The sequence below is a fragment of the Saccopteryx bilineata genome, chromosome 3 (genome assembly GCF_036850765.1).
Source record: "Saccopteryx bilineata isolate mSacBil1 chromosome 3, mSacBil1_pri_phased_curated, whole genome shotgun sequence".
NCBI classification, from domain to species: Eukaryota; Metazoa; Chordata; class Mammalia; order Chiroptera; family Emballonuridae; genus Saccopteryx; species Saccopteryx bilineata.
Genome location: NC_089492.1, coordinates 195396323 through 195418791, shown reverse-complemented (window position 1 = coordinate 195418791; position 22469 = coordinate 195396323). Strand labels below are relative to the sequence as shown.

The following is a 22469-nucleotide window of genomic DNA, read 5'->3' as shown; positions in this document are numbered from 1 at the left end:
ACAATGAACTGTCAGAAAGAGAAATTAAGGAAACAATCCCCTTCACTATTGCAACAACAAAAAATAAAGTACCTGGGAGTACATTTAACCAAGGAGATTAAAGACTTGTACTCGGAAAATTATAAAACATTGATAAAAGAAATCAGGGAAGATACAAACAAGTGGAAGCATATACCATTTCACGGTTAGGAAGAATAAACATCATTAAAATTTCTATATTCGGCCTTGGCCAGTTGGTTCAGTGGTAGAGCATCGGCCTGGCGTGCAGGAGTCCCAGGTTCGATTCCCGGCCAGGGCGAAGAGGAGAAGCGCCCATCTGCTTCTCCGCCCCTCCCCCTCTCCTTCCTTTCTATCTCTCTCTTCCCCTCCTGCAGCCAGGGCTCCACTGGAACGAAGTTGGCCCGGGCGCTGAGGATGGCTCCATGGCCTCTGCTCAAGTGCTAGAATGGCTCTGGTTGCAACAGAGCAACACCCCAGATGGGTGGAGCATCGCCCCCTGGTGGGCAAGCCGGGTAGATCCCGGTTGGGCGCATGCGGGAGTCTCTGACTGCCTCCCTGTTTCCAACTTCAGAAAAATACAAAAAAAAATTTTTCTATATTACCCAAAACAATTTAAAAATTCAATGCAATATCAATTAAAATATCAATGACATACTTCAAAGATATAGAACTCATATTCTAAAAATTTATATGGAACCAAAAGAACACAAATAGCCTCAGCAATCTTGAAAAAAAAGAAGTGGGAGGAATCACACTTCCTGATATCAAGTTATACTACAAGGCCATTGTACTCAAAACAATTTGTTACTGGTTTAAGAATAGGCATATAGATCAATGGAACAGAACAGAAAACCCAGAAATAAACCCACACCTTTATGGATAACTGACATTTGACAAAGGAGGTAAGAGCATACAATGGAGTAAAAACAGCCTCTTTAACAAATGGTGTTGGGAAAATTGGACAGCTACCTGCAAAAAAATGAAAATAGACCACCAACTTACACCATTCACAAAAATAAACTCAAAATGGATAAAAGACTTAAATGTAAGCCGTGAAACCATAAGCTTCTTAGAAGAAAACATAGGCAGTAAGCTCTCCGACTTCTCTCACAGCAATATATTTGTCGATTTATCTCCACAGGTAAGTGAAATAAAAGACAAGATAAACAAATGGGACTATATCAAACTAAAAAGCTTTTGCACAGCTAAAGACAATAAGAACAGAATAAAGGACAAACTACACAATGGGAGAACATATTCAACAATATATCTGATAAGGGGTTAATAATCAAAATTTATAAAGAATTTGTAAAACAACACCAGGAAGACAAGCAATCCAATAAAAAATGCGCAAAAGAAATGAAGAGACACTTCTCCAAAGAGGACATACAGATGGCAATAGGCAGATAAAAAACTGCTCAACATCACTAATCACTAGAGAAATGCAAATCAAAACCACAATGAGATATCACTTCACACCAGTCAGAATGGCGTTCATCAACAAAACAACACAGAATAAGTGCTGGCAAGGATGTGGAGAATAGGGAACCCTCCTGCACTGCTGGTGGGAAGGCAGAATGGTGCAGCCACTGTGGAAAACAGTATGGAGATTCCTAAAAAAATTTAAAATCGAATAGCCTTTTGACCCAGCTATCCCACTTTTAGGAATATACTCCAATACCATAGCACTGTTTGAAATGGAGAAATGCACCCGCATGTTTATGGCAGCATTGTTCACAATAGTGGAGATCTGGAAACAGCCCAAGTGTCTGTCAGTAGGTGAGTGGATTAAAAAGCTTTGGTACATATATACTATGGAATACTACTCAGCCATAAGAAATGATAACATCGGATCATTTACAACAACATGGATGGACCTTGATAACATTATACTGAGTGAAATAAGTAAATCAGAAAAAACTAAGAATTATATGGTTTCATACATAGGTGGGACATAAAAATGAGACTCAGAGACATGGACAAGAGTGTGGTGGTTACTGGAGGAGGGGAGGAGTGGGGGGAGGGGAGGGGCACAAGAAAACCAATAGAAGGTGACAGAAGACAATTTAACTTTGGGTGAGGGGTATGCAACATAATCAAATGTCAAAATAACCTGGAGATGTAGTCACTGAACATATGTACTTTGATTTATCAATGTTACCCCATTAAAATTAATAATAATTAAAAAAAGAGAAAATGGAAGTGAACAGGAGAGAATACTTCAGGTTATCAAATAGGCTGCATAGACAACTTGGTCTTTGGGACAGAGGTAATAAACACATACTTGCAGAGAGAAAGAAAAGGAATCAGCAGAGGAGAAGACTGAGAATTTAAGAGACCAAGGGGATAACTTAGAGGAACCCACACATAACTGAGACCACAGATGGTGACCTTGGATAATTGAGACTACAGATAGTGATGATGGTCATGAGGATGGGTAACTTTTCCTCTAGAAACAGGAACATTGAGAGAATGTGTCCAACAAACTCCAAGAAAGGGATGATGTGGAAAAAAAGGAATTGATAGGGAATTTTGATTATATGTCTTGAAAGTTCTTCTTAGACTTGAAGTTTTCATTTTTTGAGAGCTGATAGGCTATTTAGCATAATATTGAGGGCTTAAAGGTGAGCAGGAAAGATAAAATGTTATATGATAGAAAGGGTGCCAGGAAAATAATGAGGTAAATAAAAGAATGAGTAGACAGCCAGGAGCCCCTTAATCATTCTCCAGCAATGTCTGTTTAGGGAGATATAAGTGTCAAAAAGCAGATGATAGTAATGATTAAGTGTAGGTAGGAATTAGCCTTGACCCTAGGTCAAATGGCAAGGGAATCTAAAATGCTAGTGAAAACAGCCTGGGATGGCTGACAGAGTACACAGATTGGACAAGGAGTCCTCAGAAGGAAACTCCTGAAAGGAAGAAGCTGGACAAGCTGAACCTCTGGAAATTCCAATTTTAAAAAAACTAACACAGCCTGACCTGTGGTGGCGCAGTGGATAAAGCATCGACCTGGAAATGCTGAGGTTGCCGGTTCGAAACCCTGGGCTTGCCTGGTCAAGGCACATATGGGAGTTGATGCTTCCAGCTCCTCCCCCCCTTCTCTCTCTCTGTCTCTCCTCTCTCTCTCTCTCTCTCTCTCTCTTTGTCTCTCTCCCTCTCCTCTCTAAAATGAATTAAAAAAAACACATTTAAAACAACAACAACATATTTTAGGTATGGGGATACAGCAATGAACAATTTGGTAAAATATCCTAACCTTCTCGGAGTTTGTATTCTGTTCTGGAGAGAAAGTAAATAAACAGTGTGTCCATAAAGTCATGGTGCACTTTTGACCGGTCACGGGAAAGCAACAAACGATGATAGAAATGTGAAATCTGCACCAAATAAAAGGAAAACCCTCCCCAGTTTCTGTAGGATGATGTGGCAGCATGTGCGCATGAGCAGATGATGACATTACACCAAGTATACAGCAGAGCAGCCCACAGCCATGCCAGCTGAGATGTAGACGGTACAGAGGAAAGTTCAGTGTGTTCTATGGCTCACTAAATTCGAATCTGTGACCAAAGTGCAATGTGAATATCGGTGCATTTATAACAAAGCACATAGGAATAACGTTACTCGGTGGGATAAGCAGTTGAAGGAAACGGGCAGTTTGGTGGAGAAACCCCGTTCTGGTAGGCCATCAGTCAGTGACGAGTCTGTAGAGGCTATACAGGATAGCTACCTAAGGAGCCCTAAAAAATCTGTGTGTGAGCTCACATCGAACTGCACTGAATAGGTATGAAACTGGGAGAGTTTTCCTTTTATTTGGTGCAGATTTCACATTTCTATCGTCTTTTGTTGCTTTCCTGTGACCGGTCAAAAGTGCACCATGACTTTACCGACACACTGTATATAGTATGTAAATTCATGAAGGAATGTAGTAGGGTGACAAAGAGATTGTAATCAGAGATGGGAGATCAAGTTCAAGTATTTTAAGTTCTGTAATGTAAGTGGTAAGAGGGTTTATAAAGCAGGTACACACACATATAAGGCAGGCTTAGAACAAATCCTATTACAGCCAAAGGGAAAGGTCCAGATTGTATTACTGACTTGCTGATTTGACATGCAATGTTCTACCTCCTGTGGATTATGTCTTTTTATTTTTCCTCTAGAGTGGTTTGGGGGACAAATAATGTTTATGCTCTGAACCTGCTAAGATTTTCAGATGTTCACTGGCATAGCAAGTACAAAGAGAAGAAAAATGAGACATTTGTCTGACAAGGGCTTGGTCTGCCCCAGCTTTGTACCCAATGTAGGTTCCCGGCTAGCGGCTATTCTCATGGACCCCACCTGTCATGTGATCAGTAAAGGGTTAAAATACAGACCTGAGTAGCTGTACCTCTCTACTGGGATAGGGCCTGGATTGAGGTGATGACAAGGAGACTGTGATAAGGCTCAGCTTAGAGGGTGGGAGTGATTACGATGCAGTGGAAGTGGGAGCTTCTGTAGTAGGGGAGGGCTAGAGCTGCAAAGGAATGATGTCACATGGGTCCCTATTGTGTATGTTGACATTCTCAAGTGTTGCAGCTGGAGAGGAAGTGAAGAAGCAGATCAGAGGAAGACCATGCCGGTCCTAGAGGGAGGATGATAAAGGTGATAGAAGGATGTGGAGAAGACAACATATCCCAAATATTGGGACCCTGACTGATGGTGATGGTCCATTTTCTAAAGAAGACTCCGGAGCTCAAAGAGCAAAGTAACCTCCTCTCCATTCTCCTCCTTCCGGTAGAAGGACAGGCTTTGATGACAATGCAGGCAGGTGGTATGAGCTGTCCGCTGGAGAAAATGTGGGGTGATTAGAGTAAAAATATAGATGTGCTGAAGTATAGACTGAAATTTCTGTAAACTGATGTGAGGATGTTGCCATTGACTGTGGGAGGGGACTCATAAGAGAAAGACACAAGAAGGAGTTTGAATGTGATGGAGAGGTATACAAAAGCAACAGTCTACAATAAGGTGTAGATAAAAGGGACCGACAGGTGAAGTCATGAATTGAAGAGTGGAGGAGGCAAAATTTGTTATCACAGGGAAAAAAGGTCATATGGCCGTAATCACTCATTCCTTCATTCACTTACTCACTCACTGAATAGATATCAATTGTGTGCTATTATGGGCTGAATTGTGTCCCAGCCCAAATTCACGTGTTGAATTCCTAACCCTCTATACCTCAGACTTCAGACTGTGACTATATTTGAAGAATTAATTAAGTTAAAATGAGGTCTATTATGACTGGTGTCCTCCTAAGAAGAGATGAGGACACAGATTCACACAGAAGGAAGACCATGGGAGGACACAGGGAGAAGATGGCCCTCTATCAGCCAAATAGAGAGGCCTCCAAAGAAAACAAGCCTGATGACACCTGGATCTTAGACTGCCAGCTTCCAAGACAGCAAGCAAAGAAATCTCCTTTGTGTAAGCAACCCAGTGTGTGGTTATGTGTGAAACAACTTTGCCCTGTTAGCCCTAGCCAACAAATATTCATGCCCACTGTGTACTGGGCAATAGTCTGAATGACATGTAGATGGGACTGATAAAAACCCTTCTTCCTAAGTGTCTACAGAAATTAAATTCAGGATTTCAAGTTCTTGTCCACTGGAAGGGAACTCTTTCATTAGTGGCACCTGCCATCAGGCCAGAGCTGCAGCCAACACTCCCTAACTGGAAGCCTGTCTGTGGAGGGAGCAGAGGCTGACATGAGGGATGGGGGTGCAGCTTGCTCTGCGGGGAGCGCATGATATCACTACTTACCCTGGCCACATTCCCCGCCTAACAGCTGCACTCTCAAAAGGAACAGAAAGAGACATAAAGAATAAGAAAACAGAAACTAGCAAGAAGTGCCATTAGCATTTGATTCCACAAGGAAAATATCTGTGAAATGCTTAAATTTACTTTTCAAGGACTGTGTCTTAAAGCCTCTAGCTACTCTTTTAATAACTCACAGATTGGTCTGAAAATGCCAGCAGTTCTCTCCATGAGAACCCTGTATTACGCAACTACCTTCATGCCAACACCAACAAGCAGTATGGTCTCCAAGTGTGGAATGAATGTCTCACCATGGCAGCCTCCGTGTTTATTTTCCATGTCAATCCACTTTATAGCTCTGAGGTCACCTGTCCAGGATGCATTAGGCATGGAGCCAGGGACACCTGCAATGTTAATAAAGAAGAAAAGCATAAATGAGAACCAAGAGAGAAAGGTGTCAATTTCATCAATTAACCCTCCAACTCGTTTTCTTTAAGTATATAATCTTTCACATTAGATTTTTCATTGTTGATGCAAGACCCTGAAAGCCTTACAACGTGAACATCTGGTGGTATGAGCCTGGTCTTGCCACCAGTAAAAGCAATCTATTGATTTTTTTCCTGTGTGACCAAGCCTGAAAAGTAAAATTTAAGAAATACCATAGTGCAAAACCATAGTGCAGAAGAGAAAGTTGGGGAGTTTTGGTCTCTCAATGTCCTTTAGTGAAATTTACTTTCAAACCTAAGGTTAATTTTTTAGTATTTTTCAGATGACTTCTTTCTTAAGGTGAAAGCACAGGAAACAGGCTACGCTCGGTTCTAGTGCTATGCTACTAAGGAAGTACGGGCAATTCCAGGGTTGCTTTCATATGAAGTTGTAATATTAAGCACATTAGAAGGAAGACCTCGGAGTGACGTCACGGAAATGGCGCGTGAGCAGTGCGTCCGACAGCTCTCCCCTAAATCACAACAAATTTATCAACTAGAAACAGAAAAATTTATCCTCGGAGCATTCCGGAGTTCCACACAAACTGATAGCGAAAGGACTGTTATCACTTGAATCTGAGAGACGAGGGTGTGGAGGAAGCTACCGCAGGGACATTCATTCAAGCCGCGAGGTTGTGCGCCTGTGGTGAGTCAGCCCACACTCGGGAGTCGCCGCCGCGAGCGGCCGCCCCCTATGGTTGCAGAGCGAGCACTGCTAACGTTCCCAGCGGCCCCCGCACTGCGAGTGAGAGTCGCCAGCCACCGGTGCCCGGAGCACCCCATTAGCGCGCGTGCCCTGGGCATTCCACGCGCCCAGAGTGCCCTACTGGCCCGCACACCAAGGGTGCCCCATTATCCTGCACCTGGTGCGATCCAGCCGCCAGCGGCAGGGCGAGCGGGAGAGGCACCAGGGTGGTCTTCTATTTGGGAGATTCTCTCCGTGGGCGGGGCACCTCACCCAGCCATTCAAGCTAACAATCAAGCGTTGGGGGAGGGGCGCGCGCAGGCAGCCTAAAATACCTTCGGGAGCACAGCTGCGACCCAATCACTGAAATTAGCTTAACCCATGAAATCTGTGCACCCTCGGTTCTAATTGATAAGATCTCTCTCAGTTCAGCGACCCAAGACAAGAGGCGTGATATTTTTTAGTGCCTCTCGCTAAAGGGGCGGGGGCAACTTCTGATTGATAGAGCCTCCATATTCAGGGATAAACGCTAACAAGAAGGACTTGGCAGATAATAAGATCTATACTACACTAGTCGCAAGCAGAGACTAGTGCCTCTTCTTCCCAGCCAAAACAGGCTACAAAGTGTGGAAAGCCTGGGTTGAGAGGTCCAACTAAATGATAGGCGCTGAACAGTCACCTTGACAACAATTGACTCCCACCCCCGCCTGATTACACTGGAGGCCCTGACTGCCAGAGCCTTTCCCAAAGCCTTGCACTGAGTGGGGATAGAGTGGGGATTTCCCAGCTCTTTGAGCCTCTTGCTCCCCAGGCAGAAGAAGTTGCAGCCTTATAGCTGGATCACCAGGCTGCTAATTCAGAAAGGGGGGACTAGGAGAGAGAATCCAGGAAAGCAAACTTTCTCATCGTTGGACCCTGCAAACTCCAACAGGCCTTGACAACCAGCAAGACTAAAGCCAATTATAGGACATTGCCATAGAATCCCATCAACTGCAAATCCCTGCCTGGGTGTGACACAGGGGCAGAGCCTGGGGTACAGAGTCACCGACCAGGAAGAGGGAGAGAAAAGAAAAAGGAAGAAGTTAACCTCTCAAAATCAAGAAAAATCCACAGACTTTACAACTTGTTCCACTAATTTTTTTGTTGTTGTTGTTTGTTTCTTCTATCTTAATGCCTTTATTTCCTCCACCTCGGTCCTTCTATTCTCTGCCAATCTTATGCTTCCCTTTTCTTGAACTACACTACCCATGAGTGTTACATTTTATTTCTCTTCTTCATCTTCACCCTCCTTTAAGGTTATACTCCAAAACACTTAACTCTCACTCTCTCCTCTTTTGTTTTTTTTTGTTTGTTTGTTTTGCTTTATTTTGTTTTTTTTTTCTTTTCCTTTTTTATTTCTTCCTTCGTTTTTCTCTTTTTCTTATTTTTTCCTTTCTATTCATTTTTTCTTCTCTCATTTTACTTTCCTCTCATTTAATCCTCAATCACGAACAAATTAGTTAATTTGGGACTCAAGGCTTTTTTTGGCTTTATTTTTCTTTTTTGCTTTTGTTTTTGTTTTTTTCTTGTTTGTTTATTTTTGTGGCATTTTGGGTCCTCCCAACCCAAGGTCTCCATTGTATTTAGTCTTCGCTCCACTTAATACAACAGATTTTTACTTATTATTTTTATTTTTCTCTTCATTATTATTCTTTTTTGGTCCTTTTTTCTGGTTCCCTCTTATCCCTCTCATTATATCTCTTAGTTGACCATCACTTACAAGCAAATCATCTTATGCTTTTTTAAGATTTTCTTCCTTTTTTTTTTTTTTTTTTTTTTTTTGCATTTAATAGGTCCCTACTCCCTTTTTTTTGCCCCTTGAACTCTTCACCCCAAATCAGGCCCTCCATTATAGGCACGATATTTCCCTGAGGAGGGGAGAGGAGGGAAAGAGAAGAAAGAAAAAAGGGGAAATAATAAATTTTTTTTTGTGGGGTGTTTTACCTTTTTTTTTTTTTTTTACTTTTTATTCTTTATTAATTCTAATTAGTGCTATCAACAAGACCACCCTCAGATGCCGATAAGAAAGAGGAAATCGAATATTATGGATACAAAAGAAAGAGAGGTAACACAAATAGATGTGGAAAAATCTATGGAGAAAAGACTTAACATATTGGAAGCCTTGGAGCTAAATGACAGAGAATTTAAAATAGAAATCTTAAAAATACTCAGAGATATACAAGAAAACACAGAAAGGCAATATAGGGAGATCAGAAAACAGCTCAATGAACACAAAGAATATATTACCAAGGAAATTGAAACTATTAAAACAAATCAAACAGAAATGAAAAACTCAATTCACGAGCTGAAAAACGAGGTAACAAGCTTAGCTAACAGAACAGCCCAGATTGAAGATAGGATTAGTGAAACAGAAAACAAACAACTTGAGGCACAACAGAGAGAAGAAGAAAGAGACTCAAAAATAATAAAAAACGAGAAAGCCCTACAGGAATTGTCTGACTCCATCAGAAAGAATAACATAAGAATAATAGGTATATCAGAGGGAGAAGAGAAAGAAAATGGAATGGAGAATATACTCAAACAAATAATAGACGAGAACTTCCCAAGCCTGTGGAAGGAACTAAAGCCTCAAATTCAAGAAGCAAACAGAACACCAAGTTTTCTTAACCCCAACAAACCCACTCCAAGGCACATCATAATAAAGATGACACAAACCAATGACAAAGAAAAAATTCTCAAGGCAGCCAGGGAAAAGAAGAGTACAACATATAAAGGAAGGCCTATTAGATTATCATCAGATTTCTCAGCAGAAACTACAAGCTAGAAGAGAGTGGACCCCAATATTTAAAGCCCTGAAAGAGAGGAACTTTCAGCCAAGAATACTATACCCATCAAAGCTATCCTTCAAGTATGAAGGAGATATAAAAACATTCACAAATACAGAAAAGATGAGAGAATTTATCAACAGAAAGCCCCCACTCCAGGAAATACTAAGGGGGGTTTTCCAACCAGATTCAAAGAACAAAAGAAAACAACACCACAAGTAACAGCTCCACCAAGAACACAATAAAACCAAACTTAAACTGTGACAACAAAGGAAAAAAAGGGGGGAGAGGATGGAGATTAACAGTAGCAAAGGATGATGAAGTGCAGAAATACTTATAAGATAGGGTACTACAATGAATATGGTAGGTACCCTTTTCATTACTTAATGGTAACCACCCTTAAAAAAACCACCACAAAAACACTTGACTTAAAAAAGGTAGCAACAGAGGAAAGAAGTATGGAACACAAACAAACAAAAACAAATGATAGAAAAACAAAAGAGAAGAATCAAACTAGATACAAAACTAACAGAAAGCAATTTATAAAATGGCAGTAGGGAACCCACAAGTGTCAATAATTACACTGAATGTAAATGGATTAAACTTACCAATAAAAAGACACAGAGTAGCAGAATGGATTAAAAAAGAAAATCCAACTATATGCTGCCTACAAGAAACACATCTAAGCAACAAGGATAAAAACAAATTCAAAGTGAAAGCCTGGAAAACAATACTCCAAGCAAACAACACCCAAAAAAAAGCAGGTGTAGCAATACTCATATCTAATAATGCTGACTACAAGACAGAAAAAGTACTCAGAGACAAAAATGGTCATTTCATAATGATTAAGGGGAAGTTGAATCAAGAAGATATAACAATCCTTAATATATATGCACCAAACCAAGGAGCACCAAAATATATAAGACAGCTACTTATTGACCTTAAAACAAAAACTAACAAAAATACAATCATACTTGGAGACCTCAATACACCGCTGATGGCTCTAGATCGGTCATCCAAACAGAGAATCAATAAAGATATAGTGGCCTTAAACGAAATACTAGAACACCTGGATATGATAGACATCTACAGGACACTTCATCCCAAAGCGACAGAGTATACATTTTTCTCTAGTGTACATGGAACATTCTCAAGAATTGACCATATGTTGGGCCACAAAGACAATATCAGCAAATTTAGAAAAATTGAAATTGTACCAAGCATATTTTCTGATCATAAAGCCTTGAAACTAGAATTCAACTGCAAAAAAGAGGGGGAAAAAAACACAAAAATGTGGAAACTAAACAACATGCTTCTAAAAAATGAATGGGTCAAAGAAGAAATAAGCGCAGAGATCAAAAGATATATACAGACAAATGAAAATGAAAATACGACATATCAGAATCTCTGGGATGCAGCAAAAGCAGTAATAAGAGGAAAGTTCATATCACTTCAGGCCTATATGAACAAACAAGAGAGAGCCGAAATAAACCACTTAACTTCACACCTTAAGGAACTAGAAAAAGAAGAACAAAGACAACCCAAAACCAGCCGAAGAAAGGAGATAATAAAAATCAGAGCAGAAATAAATGAAATAGAGAACAGAAAAACTATAGAAAAAATCAATAAAACAAGGAGCTGGTTCTTTGAAAAGATTAACAAAATTGACAAACCCTTGGCAAGACTCACCAAGGAAAAAAGACACAGGACTCAAATAAATAAAATCCAAAATGAAAGAGGAGAGATCACCACAGACATCATAGATATAGAAAGAATTATTGTAGAATACTATGAAAAATTATATGCCACCAAATACAACAATCTAGAAGAAATGGATAAATTCCTAGAACAATACAACCTTCCTAGACTGAGTCATGAAGAAGCAGAAAGCCTAAACAGACCAATCAGCAGGGAGGAAATAGAAAAAACTATTAAAAACCTCCCCAAAAATAAAAGTCCAGGCCCAGACGGTTATACTAGTGAATTCTATCAAACATTCAAAGAAGACTTGGTTCCTATTCTACCCAAAGTCTTCCAAAAAATTGAAGAAGAAGCAATACTTCCAAACACATTTTATGAGGCCAACATAACCCTCATACCAAAACCTGGTAAGGATGGCACAAAGAAAGAAAACTACAGACCAATATCTCTAATGAATACAGATGCTAAAATACTAAACAAAATACTGGCAAACCGAATACAACAACATATTAAAAAAATAATACATCATGATCAAGTGGGATTCATCCCAGAATCTCAAGGATGGTTCAACATATGCAAAACGGTTAACGTAATACACCATATCAACAAAACAAAGAACAAAAACCACATGATCTTATCAATAGATGCAGAAAAGGCTTTTGATAAAATACAACACAATTTTTTGTTTAAGACTCTCAACAAAATGGGTATAGAAGGAAAATATCTCAACATGATAAAGGCCATATATGATAAACCATCAGCCAACATCCTATTAAACGGCATAAAACTGAGGACTTTCTACCTTAAATCAGGAACAAGACAGGGTTGTCCACTCTCTCCACTCTTATTTAACGTGGTGCTAGAAGTTCTGGCCAGAGCAATCAGACAAGACAAAGAAATAAAAGGCATCCATATCGGAAAAGAAGAAGTAAAGGTATCACTTTTTGCTGATGATATGATCCTATACATCGAAAACCCGAAGGACTCCACAAAAAGATTATTAGAAACAATAAACCAATACAGTAAGGTCACAGGATACAAAATTAACATACAAAATTCCATAGCCTTTCTATATGCCAACAATGAAATATTAGAAAACGAACTCAAAAAAATAATCCCCTTCACGATTGCAACAAAAAAAATAAAATACCTAGGAATAAACATAACAAAGAATGTAAAGGACCTATATAATGAAAATTACAAAGCATTGTTAAGGGAAATCGAAAAAGATACAATGAGATGGAAAAATATTCCTTGTTCTTGGATAGGAAGAATAAATATAATCAAAATGGCCATATTACCCAAAGCAATATACAAATTTAATGCAATTCCCATCAAAATCCCTATGAGATTTTTTAAAGAAATGGAACAAAAAATCATCAGATTTATATGGAACTATAAAAAACCCCGAATAGCCAAAACAATCCTAAGGAAAAAGAATGAAGCTGGGGGCATTACAATACCTGACTTTAAACTATATTATAGGGCCACGATAATCAAAACAGCATGGTATTGGCAGAAAAATAGACACTCAGACCAATGGAACAGAATAGAAAGCCCAGAAATAAAACCACATATATATGGTCAAATAATCTTTGATAAAGGGGCCAACAACACACAATGGAGAAAAGAAAGCCTCTTCAACAAATGGTGTTGGGAAAACTGGAAAGCCACATGCAAAAGAATGAAACTCGACTACAGCCTGTCCCCGTGTACTAAAATTAATTCAAAATGGATCAAAGACCTAAATATAAGACCTGAAACAATAAAGTACATAGAAGAAGACATAGGTACTAAAATCATGGACCTGGGTTTTAAAGAACATTTTATGAACTTGACTCCAATGGCAAGAGAAGTGAAGGCAAAGATAAATGAATGGGACTACATCAGAATTAAAAGTTTTTGCTCAGCAAGAGAAACTGATATCAAAATAAACAGACAGCCTGACCTGTGGTGGCGCAGTGGATAAAATGTCGACCTGGAAATGCTGAGGTCGCTGGTTCGAAACCCTGGGCTTGCCTGGTCAAGGCACATATGGGAGTTGATGCTTCCAGCTCCTCCCCCCTTCTCTCTCTCTCTCTCTGTCTCTGTCTCCCTCTCTCTGTCCTCTCTAAAAAGGAATAAAAAAAAAATTAAAAAAAATAGACATTTAAAAAAAATAAAAATAAAAAAAAATAAACAGACAGCCAACTAAATGGGAAATGATATTTTCAAACAACAGCTCAGATAAGGGCCTAATATCCAAAATTTACAAAGAACTCATCAAACTCAACAACAAACAAACAAACAATCCAATAAAAAAATGGGAAGAAGACATGAACAGACACTTCTCCCAGGAAGAGATACAAATGGCCAACAGATATATGAAAAGATGCTCAGCTTCATTAGTTATTAGAGAAATGCAAATCAAAACTACAATGAGATACCACCTCACTCCTGTTAGATTAGCTATTATCAACAAGACGGGTAATAGCAAATGTTGGAGAGGCTGTGGAGAAAAAGGAACCCTCATTCACTGTTGGTGGGACTGTAAAGTAGTACAACCATTATGGAGGAAAGTATGGTGGTTCCTCAAAAAACTGCAAATAGAACTACCTTATGACCCAGCAATCCCTCTACTGGGTATATACCCCAAAACCTCAGAAACATTGATACGTGAAGACACATGTAGTCCCATGTTCATTGCAGCACTGTTCACAGTGGCCAAGACATGGAAACAACCAAAAAGCCCTTCAATAGAAGACTGGATAAAGAAGATGTGGCACATATACACTATGGAATACTACTCAGCCATAAGAAATGATGACATCAGATCATTTACAGCAAAATGGTGGGATCTTGATAACATTATAAGGAGTGAAATAAGTAAATCAGAAAAAAAACAAGAACTACATGATTCCATACATTGGTGGAACATAAAAATGAGACTAAGAGACATGGACAAGAGTGTGGTGGTTACCAGGGGTGGGGGGAGGGAGGGCATGGGAGGGAGGGAGGGAGAGAGTTAGGGGGAGGGGGAGGGGCACAGAGAACTAGATAGAGGGTGGCGGAGGACAATCTGACTTTGGGCGAGGGGTATGCAACATAATTTAATGACAAAATAACCTAGACATATTTTCTTTGAATATATGTACCCTGATTTATTAATGTCATCCCATTACCATTAATAAAAATTTATTAAAAAAAAAAGAAAAAAAGAAGGAAGACCTCTTGTTCACCACATATGGAACTCATAAACAAATCCTTTAACATATTATACTTTTTATTTGTTAAAATAATTCTTGAGCATTTGGTATTAATAAACACTGTTCTGGGACCTGGGGACAGAAAGAAAGCACGCATCATTCCTGATCCCTCAATGAAGATGATGAATTGTCCATTTCAAGCAATAGATTTTGAGCTTTGGCGCACACTTACCACATTCCTCGCCTAATAGCTACACTCTCAAAAGGAACAGAAAGAGATATAAACAATAAGAAAGCAGAAACTAGCAAGAAATGCCATTATCATTTGAATTCACCAGGAGAATATACTATTGATATATATTTCTTTCAGTTATTCTTTGACCAAATGTTGTTGCTGACCTATTATCTAATTAAGGCACTCGCCTTCGAGCCCCTCCCGATAGATGGAAGAGTTTACTCTGCCTCCGTCCTCACTGGTCCTGGTCCTGGTGCAGCTTGATGGAGGGGGAGGCTTCCAGGAAGATGTTGGAGGCATCCTCCACCTCTCCACTGGCTCCCATCTCTCACCCAGAGGCTGCTGCGACTGCTTTGGGAGTCCCACGTGGGTCAGACATGACCATCTGCCACACTGTGGAGCTGTGTTCATGAGATGAATTTTTCCGAGCCCTGGTCCATGCTGAGCAAACAATTAGCAAGGTGGAAAACTATCTGAGACATAAACAATTATGGGATGTAATTCTCGTGGCTGGTGATCACAGAATTCCAGCTCAAAAATCAGCACACTAGGCCCTGGCCGGTTGGCTCAGTGGTAGAGTGTCGGCCTGGCGTGCAGAAGTCCCGGGTTCAATTCTCGGCCGGAGCACAGAGGAGAGGCACCTGTCTGCTTCTCCACCCCTCCCCTTCTCCTTCCTCTCTCTCACTCCCCCTCCTGCAGCCGAAGCTCCACTGAAGCAAAAAGATGGCCCGGGCGCTGGGGATGGCTCCTTGGCCTCTGCCCCAGGCATTAGAGTGGCTCTGGTCGAGACAGAGCAACGCCCCGGATGGGCAGAGCATCGCCCCCTGGTGGGCGTGCCAGGTGGATCCCGGTTGGGCGCATGCGGGAGTCTGTCTGACTGCCTGCCTCCCCCGTTTACAGCTTCAGAAAAATACAACAACAACAAAAAAATCAGCGCACTCCCCTCTGTCTCAGATTATTTTACTGCTGTTTACTCATGGTGTCGGGGAAGCAAGACAAGAAGGTAAAAAAAAAAAGGGGGGGGGGAGGTGTGGAACAGAATTCCCTGTGATCCCTGATTCAGTATGCCTGTGCTTACAGGCCACCATAATTAAAAGAAGGTAATACTGAGTGCCTATTTTCTGTGTCTTCTTCAGCTTTCCCAGGTTGGGGAAGCAAGCTGTAAGTTTTTAATGAAATAGCTTTACCCATCCAACTATCTTGGAATCCGTTCTTTTGCTGATGTCTGAGATTGTACATATTTGCATCAAGTGGCTCACAATTACACAATGGAACATTTCATGGAGTAATTTGAAACTGCAAAGCTCTTGGTCAGGGATGACATGAACATTTCTAATGAGGAGACAATAATGAACATGCTTCTTACTTGGGTCATTCATGATTTAGACCAGAGACAGAGCTCAATAAATTTTTGGCTTATGTTAGGCTAACCCTTCTTGCACCACAGTTCTGTCAGATGTGGAAAATAATGCACTTTTTTGGGATGATATAGAATGCCAGATACTCCTTATGGAAGCAGATGAACTATCATTTATTACCAGAGAAATGACCCATGTTACAGAGTCCTTGGACAAAACCTAGGAGGTCAACTGTTGGTACATTATGTGCTACTGGAGGAATGGATTCAACTGAAGGAGCAACAAACATTGAAAAGTATGATCTCCGTATAAATATGTGGACTCCTGGGAGGAGGCCACAGTTCAGTTCTCAGTGTTAGATGACAAACTGTATGTGGGTGGAGGAAGAGATGGACTGATGACTTTGAAAACTGTAGAATGCTACAATTTCCAAACAAAAACTTGGAGCTTGAAGCCTCCTATGTCCATATATAGGCATGGTCTGAAATCCCATGTAGCCTTCCTTTGTGATAAGCGCAGCAAAACATGCAACGTACTCCTCATCTGCCTTAACGTCAGCACTCACAGCTTCACCATGCCTCACCACTGAGTGGATGCCAGATCTCTTCTTGAAATTTTCAAACCAACCTTGACTTGCCTTAAACGTATCTTCTGCTGCCTTTTTTGAGGTTGATAGTTCTTTCTTCTTCAAGTCGCCATAAATAATACGTGCCTTTTCACATATTACAGTCTTTGTCACTGTATCTCCTGCAGCTCTTTCTCTTTCACCCACACCAGCAGAAGCTTCTTCATTTCTTCATGGATTTTTGTCCTTAATTGGGACAGAATTGTAGTTCCTTTCACTGGATTTGCGCTTTTGATTGCATCCTTTTGCTTAAGGATGGTACAAATTGTAGATGTATTGTGGTCGTAGCAGGGGTCCCCAAACTTTTTACACAGGGGGCCAGTTCACTGTCCCTCAGACCGTTGGAGGGCCACCACATACAGTGTTTCTCTCACTGACCACCAATGAAAGAGGTGCCCCTTCTGGAAGTGCAGCGGGGGGCCGGATAAATGACCTCAGGGGGCCGCATGCGGCCTGCAGGCTGTAGTTTGGGGATGCCTGTGACGTACAGCCTTGACAATTCAATCACTGTACACCACACTCACGTTTTTCTATTATTTCTTGCTTTATTTCTATCGACATCATTCTTTTCTTCTTCTCACCACTGTCCTTTATACTCACTTTCTTTGGCCTCATGATAGCATATAAAAAAAGTTAGTAAAAAATGCAAAAATGATGCAAGAACGAGTACAGTGCACTAGACTCGACTTGATTCTGTGGGTAACACATGAGAAACAATGAGATGCTGGTGCTATGCCGCTGATACTGGACCTGTGCACCAACGCGCCAACTAGCGGCAGCTTCCCGAATCACAACTCATATCTCGGAATTTCGCTCAGATCTCGAACAAAAATATGAACTGAGTTGCAGCTCATATCTTAAAAAATTCGTATGTTGGTCTGCTCGTATCTCAAGGAACCACTGTTTATATCAGGATGATATAAAATATGAGAACAAATGCACTGCTCCTAACCACAGCCAAGTGTTAATTGGGAATTTCACGTCTTAATAATCAAGCACATTTTATTCACATTATCTAGATTTCTTTAATTACAGTGCAAATGCACCAGATAAAACTGTCCTTTGTAACTTTATCATATATGAGTTGTAGTAATTTTAAGTGTTTGCTTGTTTAACCACAACTCTTTTTTTTTCTTTCTTTTGAGAGACAGAGACAGGAAGGGAGAGAGATGAGAAGCATCTACTTGTAGTTGTGGCACTTTTAGTGGTTCATTGATTACTTCTCATACGTGGTTTGACCAGCGGCTCCAGCTGAGCCAATGACCCCTTGCTCAAGCCAGTGACCTTGGGCTTCAATCCAGTGACCTTGGGCTTCAAGCCAGCAACCATGGGATCATGTTGATGATCCCACACTCAAGCTGGCAGCTTTGGGGTTTCGAACCTGGGACCTCAGCATTCCATGTCGATGCTGTATCCATTATGCCACCACCAATCAGGAGACAACAACTCTTTTAATGACACAATAAAGACCTGTGGTGGCACAGTGGATAGAATGTTGACCTCAAATGCTGAGGTCACTGGTTCAAAACCCCAGGCTTGCCCGGTCAAGACACATATGAGAAACAACTACTCCTCGCCTGCTCTTTTCTCTCTCTCTCTCTCAAATCAATAAATAAAGTCTTAAAAAAAAAAGACTATGCTATTTCATTTTCTCAGAAAAAGCTGTACTATATGTGCCTTGGTTGTGGATATTATTTTTAAAATTGGGTTAGTCCAATGAATAAAGGAAAACACTAAAAGTTATAACAATAATGACCAAATAAAAACTTGATATGATCTATAAGGTCTATTTAAATATTCATCCCATTACATCTATTGATATATTCACCAAGTATGTTATGATATTATCACATTGCAGTTGAAACCTGGTGTTTTGCATTAAATTTAAGATACACAAATTTATGTAGAGGAAATAATGTTATATACCTTATGTGTTTTTTGCTTAACAAGTATTTAATTATATGAGTTTTTAAAATAAAAGATGTTTTAATTTTGTGCTTTAATATTTGCAAAACTGGTTGAATAATCTTATATTCTCAAATCTGTATTTGCCTCCCTGACTTGTTTCTTATGTTTTGCCAAAGTTAGTAACCCTTTATGCTTCTTTGTAAACAGTTTGAGGGAAATGGGCTTAATTGACTGTTTGAAAAAACAAGTTTCAAGTGTTTATTATCCAAAATACATTTGTAAACTCTAATTATACATGTGAATGTTAAAGAAAACAAGCTCAAACTTGTTAAGATCTATAATCACCAACGTTTAAATTCTAAAATTCTTCTCCTATTTAATTGTTTTGTTTAGAGCTGTTTACAGAAAAATTGTGCAGGAGGCACAGAGATTTCCCATATATCCCCTGCCCTGCTCCTCTCTTTATACCTATCAGCTGGCCAAGGCTTAGAAAATGATAACACTGGCTAGTGGAGAGGGGAAGGGGAAACATGAGTTTCAGATCTGTCAGTTGAAGTATAAACAGGTGCAATTTTGGAAAGAGCAAATATGACACTTTGCATCAAAAACCTTAAATATGTGTGTATCCTCTGACACAGTGGTCCCCAACCCCCGGGGGTGCAGACCGGTACCGGTCCATGGGCCATTTGGTACCAGTCCACAGAGAAAGAATAAATAACTTACATTATTTCTGTTTTATTTATATTTAAGTCTGAATGATGTTTTATTTTTAAAAAATGACCAGATTCCCTCTTACATCCATCTAAGACTCACTCTTGATGCTTGTCTCAGTCACGTGATACATTTATCCATCCCACCCTAAAGGCCGGTCCGTGAAAATATTTTCTGACATTAAACCGGTCCATGGTCCCTGGCTGGTTGGCTCAGTGGTAGAGCGTCGGCCTGGCGTGCAGAGGTCCCGAGTTCGATTCCCGGCCAGGGCACTCAGGAGAGGCACCCATCTGCTTCTCCACCCCTCCCCCTCTCCTTCCTCTCTGTCTCTCTCTTCCTCTCCTGCAGCCGAGGCTCCACTGGAACAAAGATGGCCCAGGCGCTGGGGATGGCTCCTCGGCCTCTGCCCCAGGCGCTGGAGTGGCTCTGGTAGCAACGGAGCGACGCCCCAGAGGGGCAGAGCATCGCCCCCTGGTGGGCAGAGCATCGCCCCCTGGTGGGCGTGCTGGGTGGATCCCGGTCGGGGCGCATGCGGGAGTCTGTCTGACTGTCTGTCTCTCCTTGTTTCCGGCTTCAAGAAAAATACAGAAAAAAAAAAAACAAAAACAAAAAAAAACGGTCCATGGCCCAAAAAAGGTTGGGAACCACTGCTCTGATGCAGCATTTCAGGTGTTAAGACTGGAATTTGTCCTAAGAAAGTTATTTGTAAATTATTATTGAAGAAGCCATGTAATAGGGCAATTAGAAGGAGAGACTGTTACTAAATTGCCCAGGTTCAGTGCCTACTCTCCATTATTAGCAGAGAGACCATTGACAGGCAATTTCATCTCTCTGTTCCTCACTTTCCCTGTTGATCAAGGAGGGTGACAACGTACCTCATGGAGTTGTTGGTAAACGCACAAGATACCTAAAACAGTCCGAATGGTGCTTGGGCTCATAGGAAGTGCTATAAAAGCATCAGTCATCACTAATTCTTAATTTTATTCATAAAACAAAGAACTATTACTGGTAAGATATTGTAAATGCCCTTCATTTGAGACTTTGCCAAATAAATGATAGCATATTCAAATGATGGCAAACTACAGAGCTATTATAAATTGTGGTGAAGAATTAAATTCTTCGTGACATGGAAAAACCATAACATACTGTTACATGGGGAGAACCAATTATAAAAACAGTAAAAAGCATGTAAAAATATATGCTTTTACATGAAAATAAAGAAGGAAAGAAATATACAAAAATATTACCTGAGAATTGAGTTTATTTTTGACTTTTATTTTAGCCTTTGTCATTTTCTGTATTTTACTCATTTTTTAAATGTTAATTTTATAACTGCTGAGGGTAAGTAAATTACATAAATTGCTTAACTACTGTATATTTCTTTTATAATGTAAGTTAAATGCACATTCCCAAAATTAAATACAAAAATGTTCTTTTAGAAAATATCCCAGTAACTATCTTGCTTTAATCAACTGTTTTTGCTAAAAAAAAAGAACATAGATACAAAAGATACTAATGAATTTATCCCACTGCTATATACAACCTTCATTCAATAAGACTTTGCAGAAGACAATATAGCGCTGGAGTAGGCGGACATACCAACATCCACCTCTCAGAAACAAAGTGGATTACAAACTAATTTTAAGAACTATCATCTGGAAAAACCAACTTTGGACTAAACTAAGAGGACTCTTCAACCAAGGAACACTGAAGAAGCCACACCGAGACTGGTAGGAAAAGGGGAAACGCGGAGAGTGTTGCCCAGCTCCCCACAGCGAACAACAGCTGGGAGAGACTCACGTGGTGGGAAGTGAGTTTAGCAGAGAGGGGAGGGTCCTGAGTCCCAGGAACAAAGCCTCAGCCTGCAGCCCCAGAGCCTAGAAGAGGCATATAGACAGTATTTAGCTGGAAACAAGACAGGATATTATTTGTAAGAAAGAGACTGATTTCTCAGACCCAGGACACTTCTTAAAGAAACCACGCAGAACACCTCTCTCACAACCACTCACCCAGGGTTCTGGGGTACAGGGAGAGAGGAGAGGACTAGAGTAGCAGGAAGAGAGTGTAATCTAGGAGGCATAGGGAGAAACATTTTGAGAGACAACCACCCTATTCACTGGGACGAGTCACTCCCCAAATCTGAAGTGAATATTTCCCCTGGAAACAGCAATACCAGCAAAGGAAAGCAGGACACCAGCCAAACAAGCTCTCATGCAGCACTAATTGCAGAATCGCTTAGAAGGAAGGAGCTTTCTGAACTACAGTAGTGAATGTTAGGGTCTGAGCTGCAGCGCCCGCACCCCATATGGCTGAAGGCGGCCGGCAGCGGGACCCAGAAGCGCGGTTCTGTCGGCAAGGGCGGAAGCGGGCTGGCCACCACTAGCCCCAGGTGTGAGCTCAGTCTTGCCCGGCTGGGGAGGAGGGAGCGTGCAAAAGTGGCCAAGTCCAGCTGTGGGAGAGGGTGGGAACCCCGGAAGGGGTGGAGACCAGCCCTTGAACAAGGGCGCAGGAGCACAGCCTTGCCCCGCCTGAGGAACCAAGGCTTGTGGCCTGAATTGAGAGCTGGCTCCTCCCACGGGGGTGGAGCCAAAAACCCAAAACAGGCAGAGTCCTGCTACTGAGCATGGGCATGCAGTCCCAACTGGCCGGTGGAGCCAAGGCTTGCGGCCGTCCCACGAGTGGGCTCCTCCTGCAAGAGTGGGGTGAAAACCCGGAAACAGGTGGAGACCCGCAGCTCAAAGGTGTTTGCCACTGCCCTCAGGGCCAAGCATAATGCCACCCACGGGGGTGGGGCAAAGGCTAAGGCCACCAAGTCTTGTACACCCAAGCAAGTGATCACAGCCACTCCCATGAAGAAGAGGCGGAAACCACAGCAACAGCTCCAGTGGGCAGGCACCACCAACGCCCATACCCAAATGCCCTAGGCAGCAACAGCAGAGGGGGTGGCAGGCCTGCAGACAGACCATA

At 41.1% G+C, this 22469-nt stretch overlaps 1 protein-coding gene and 1 pseudogene across 4 annotated transcripts in view; one reads left to right on the top strand and one right to left on the bottom strand.

Moving 5' to 3' along the window:
* GCNT2 (glucosaminyl (N-acetyl) transferase 2 (I blood group)) overlaps positions 1-22469 on the bottom strand; it is a 139946-nt gene that overhangs the window by 9004 nt on the left and 108473 nt on the right. For 3 of the 4 annotated variants that reach the window (XM_066268471.1, XM_066268474.1, XM_066268472.1), the window contains exon 2: positions 6096-6188. In XM_066268471.1, the coding sequence (XP_066124568.1) occupies positions 6096-6188 (93 nt within the window). Of the gene's footprint in view, positions 1-6039; positions 6189-22469 lie in introns of all 4 variants that reach the window. The other variant, XM_066268476.1, reaches the window with a different exon arrangement.
* LOC136328690 (kelch-like protein 5 pseudogene) lies at positions 15094-16847 on the top strand (annotated as a pseudogene).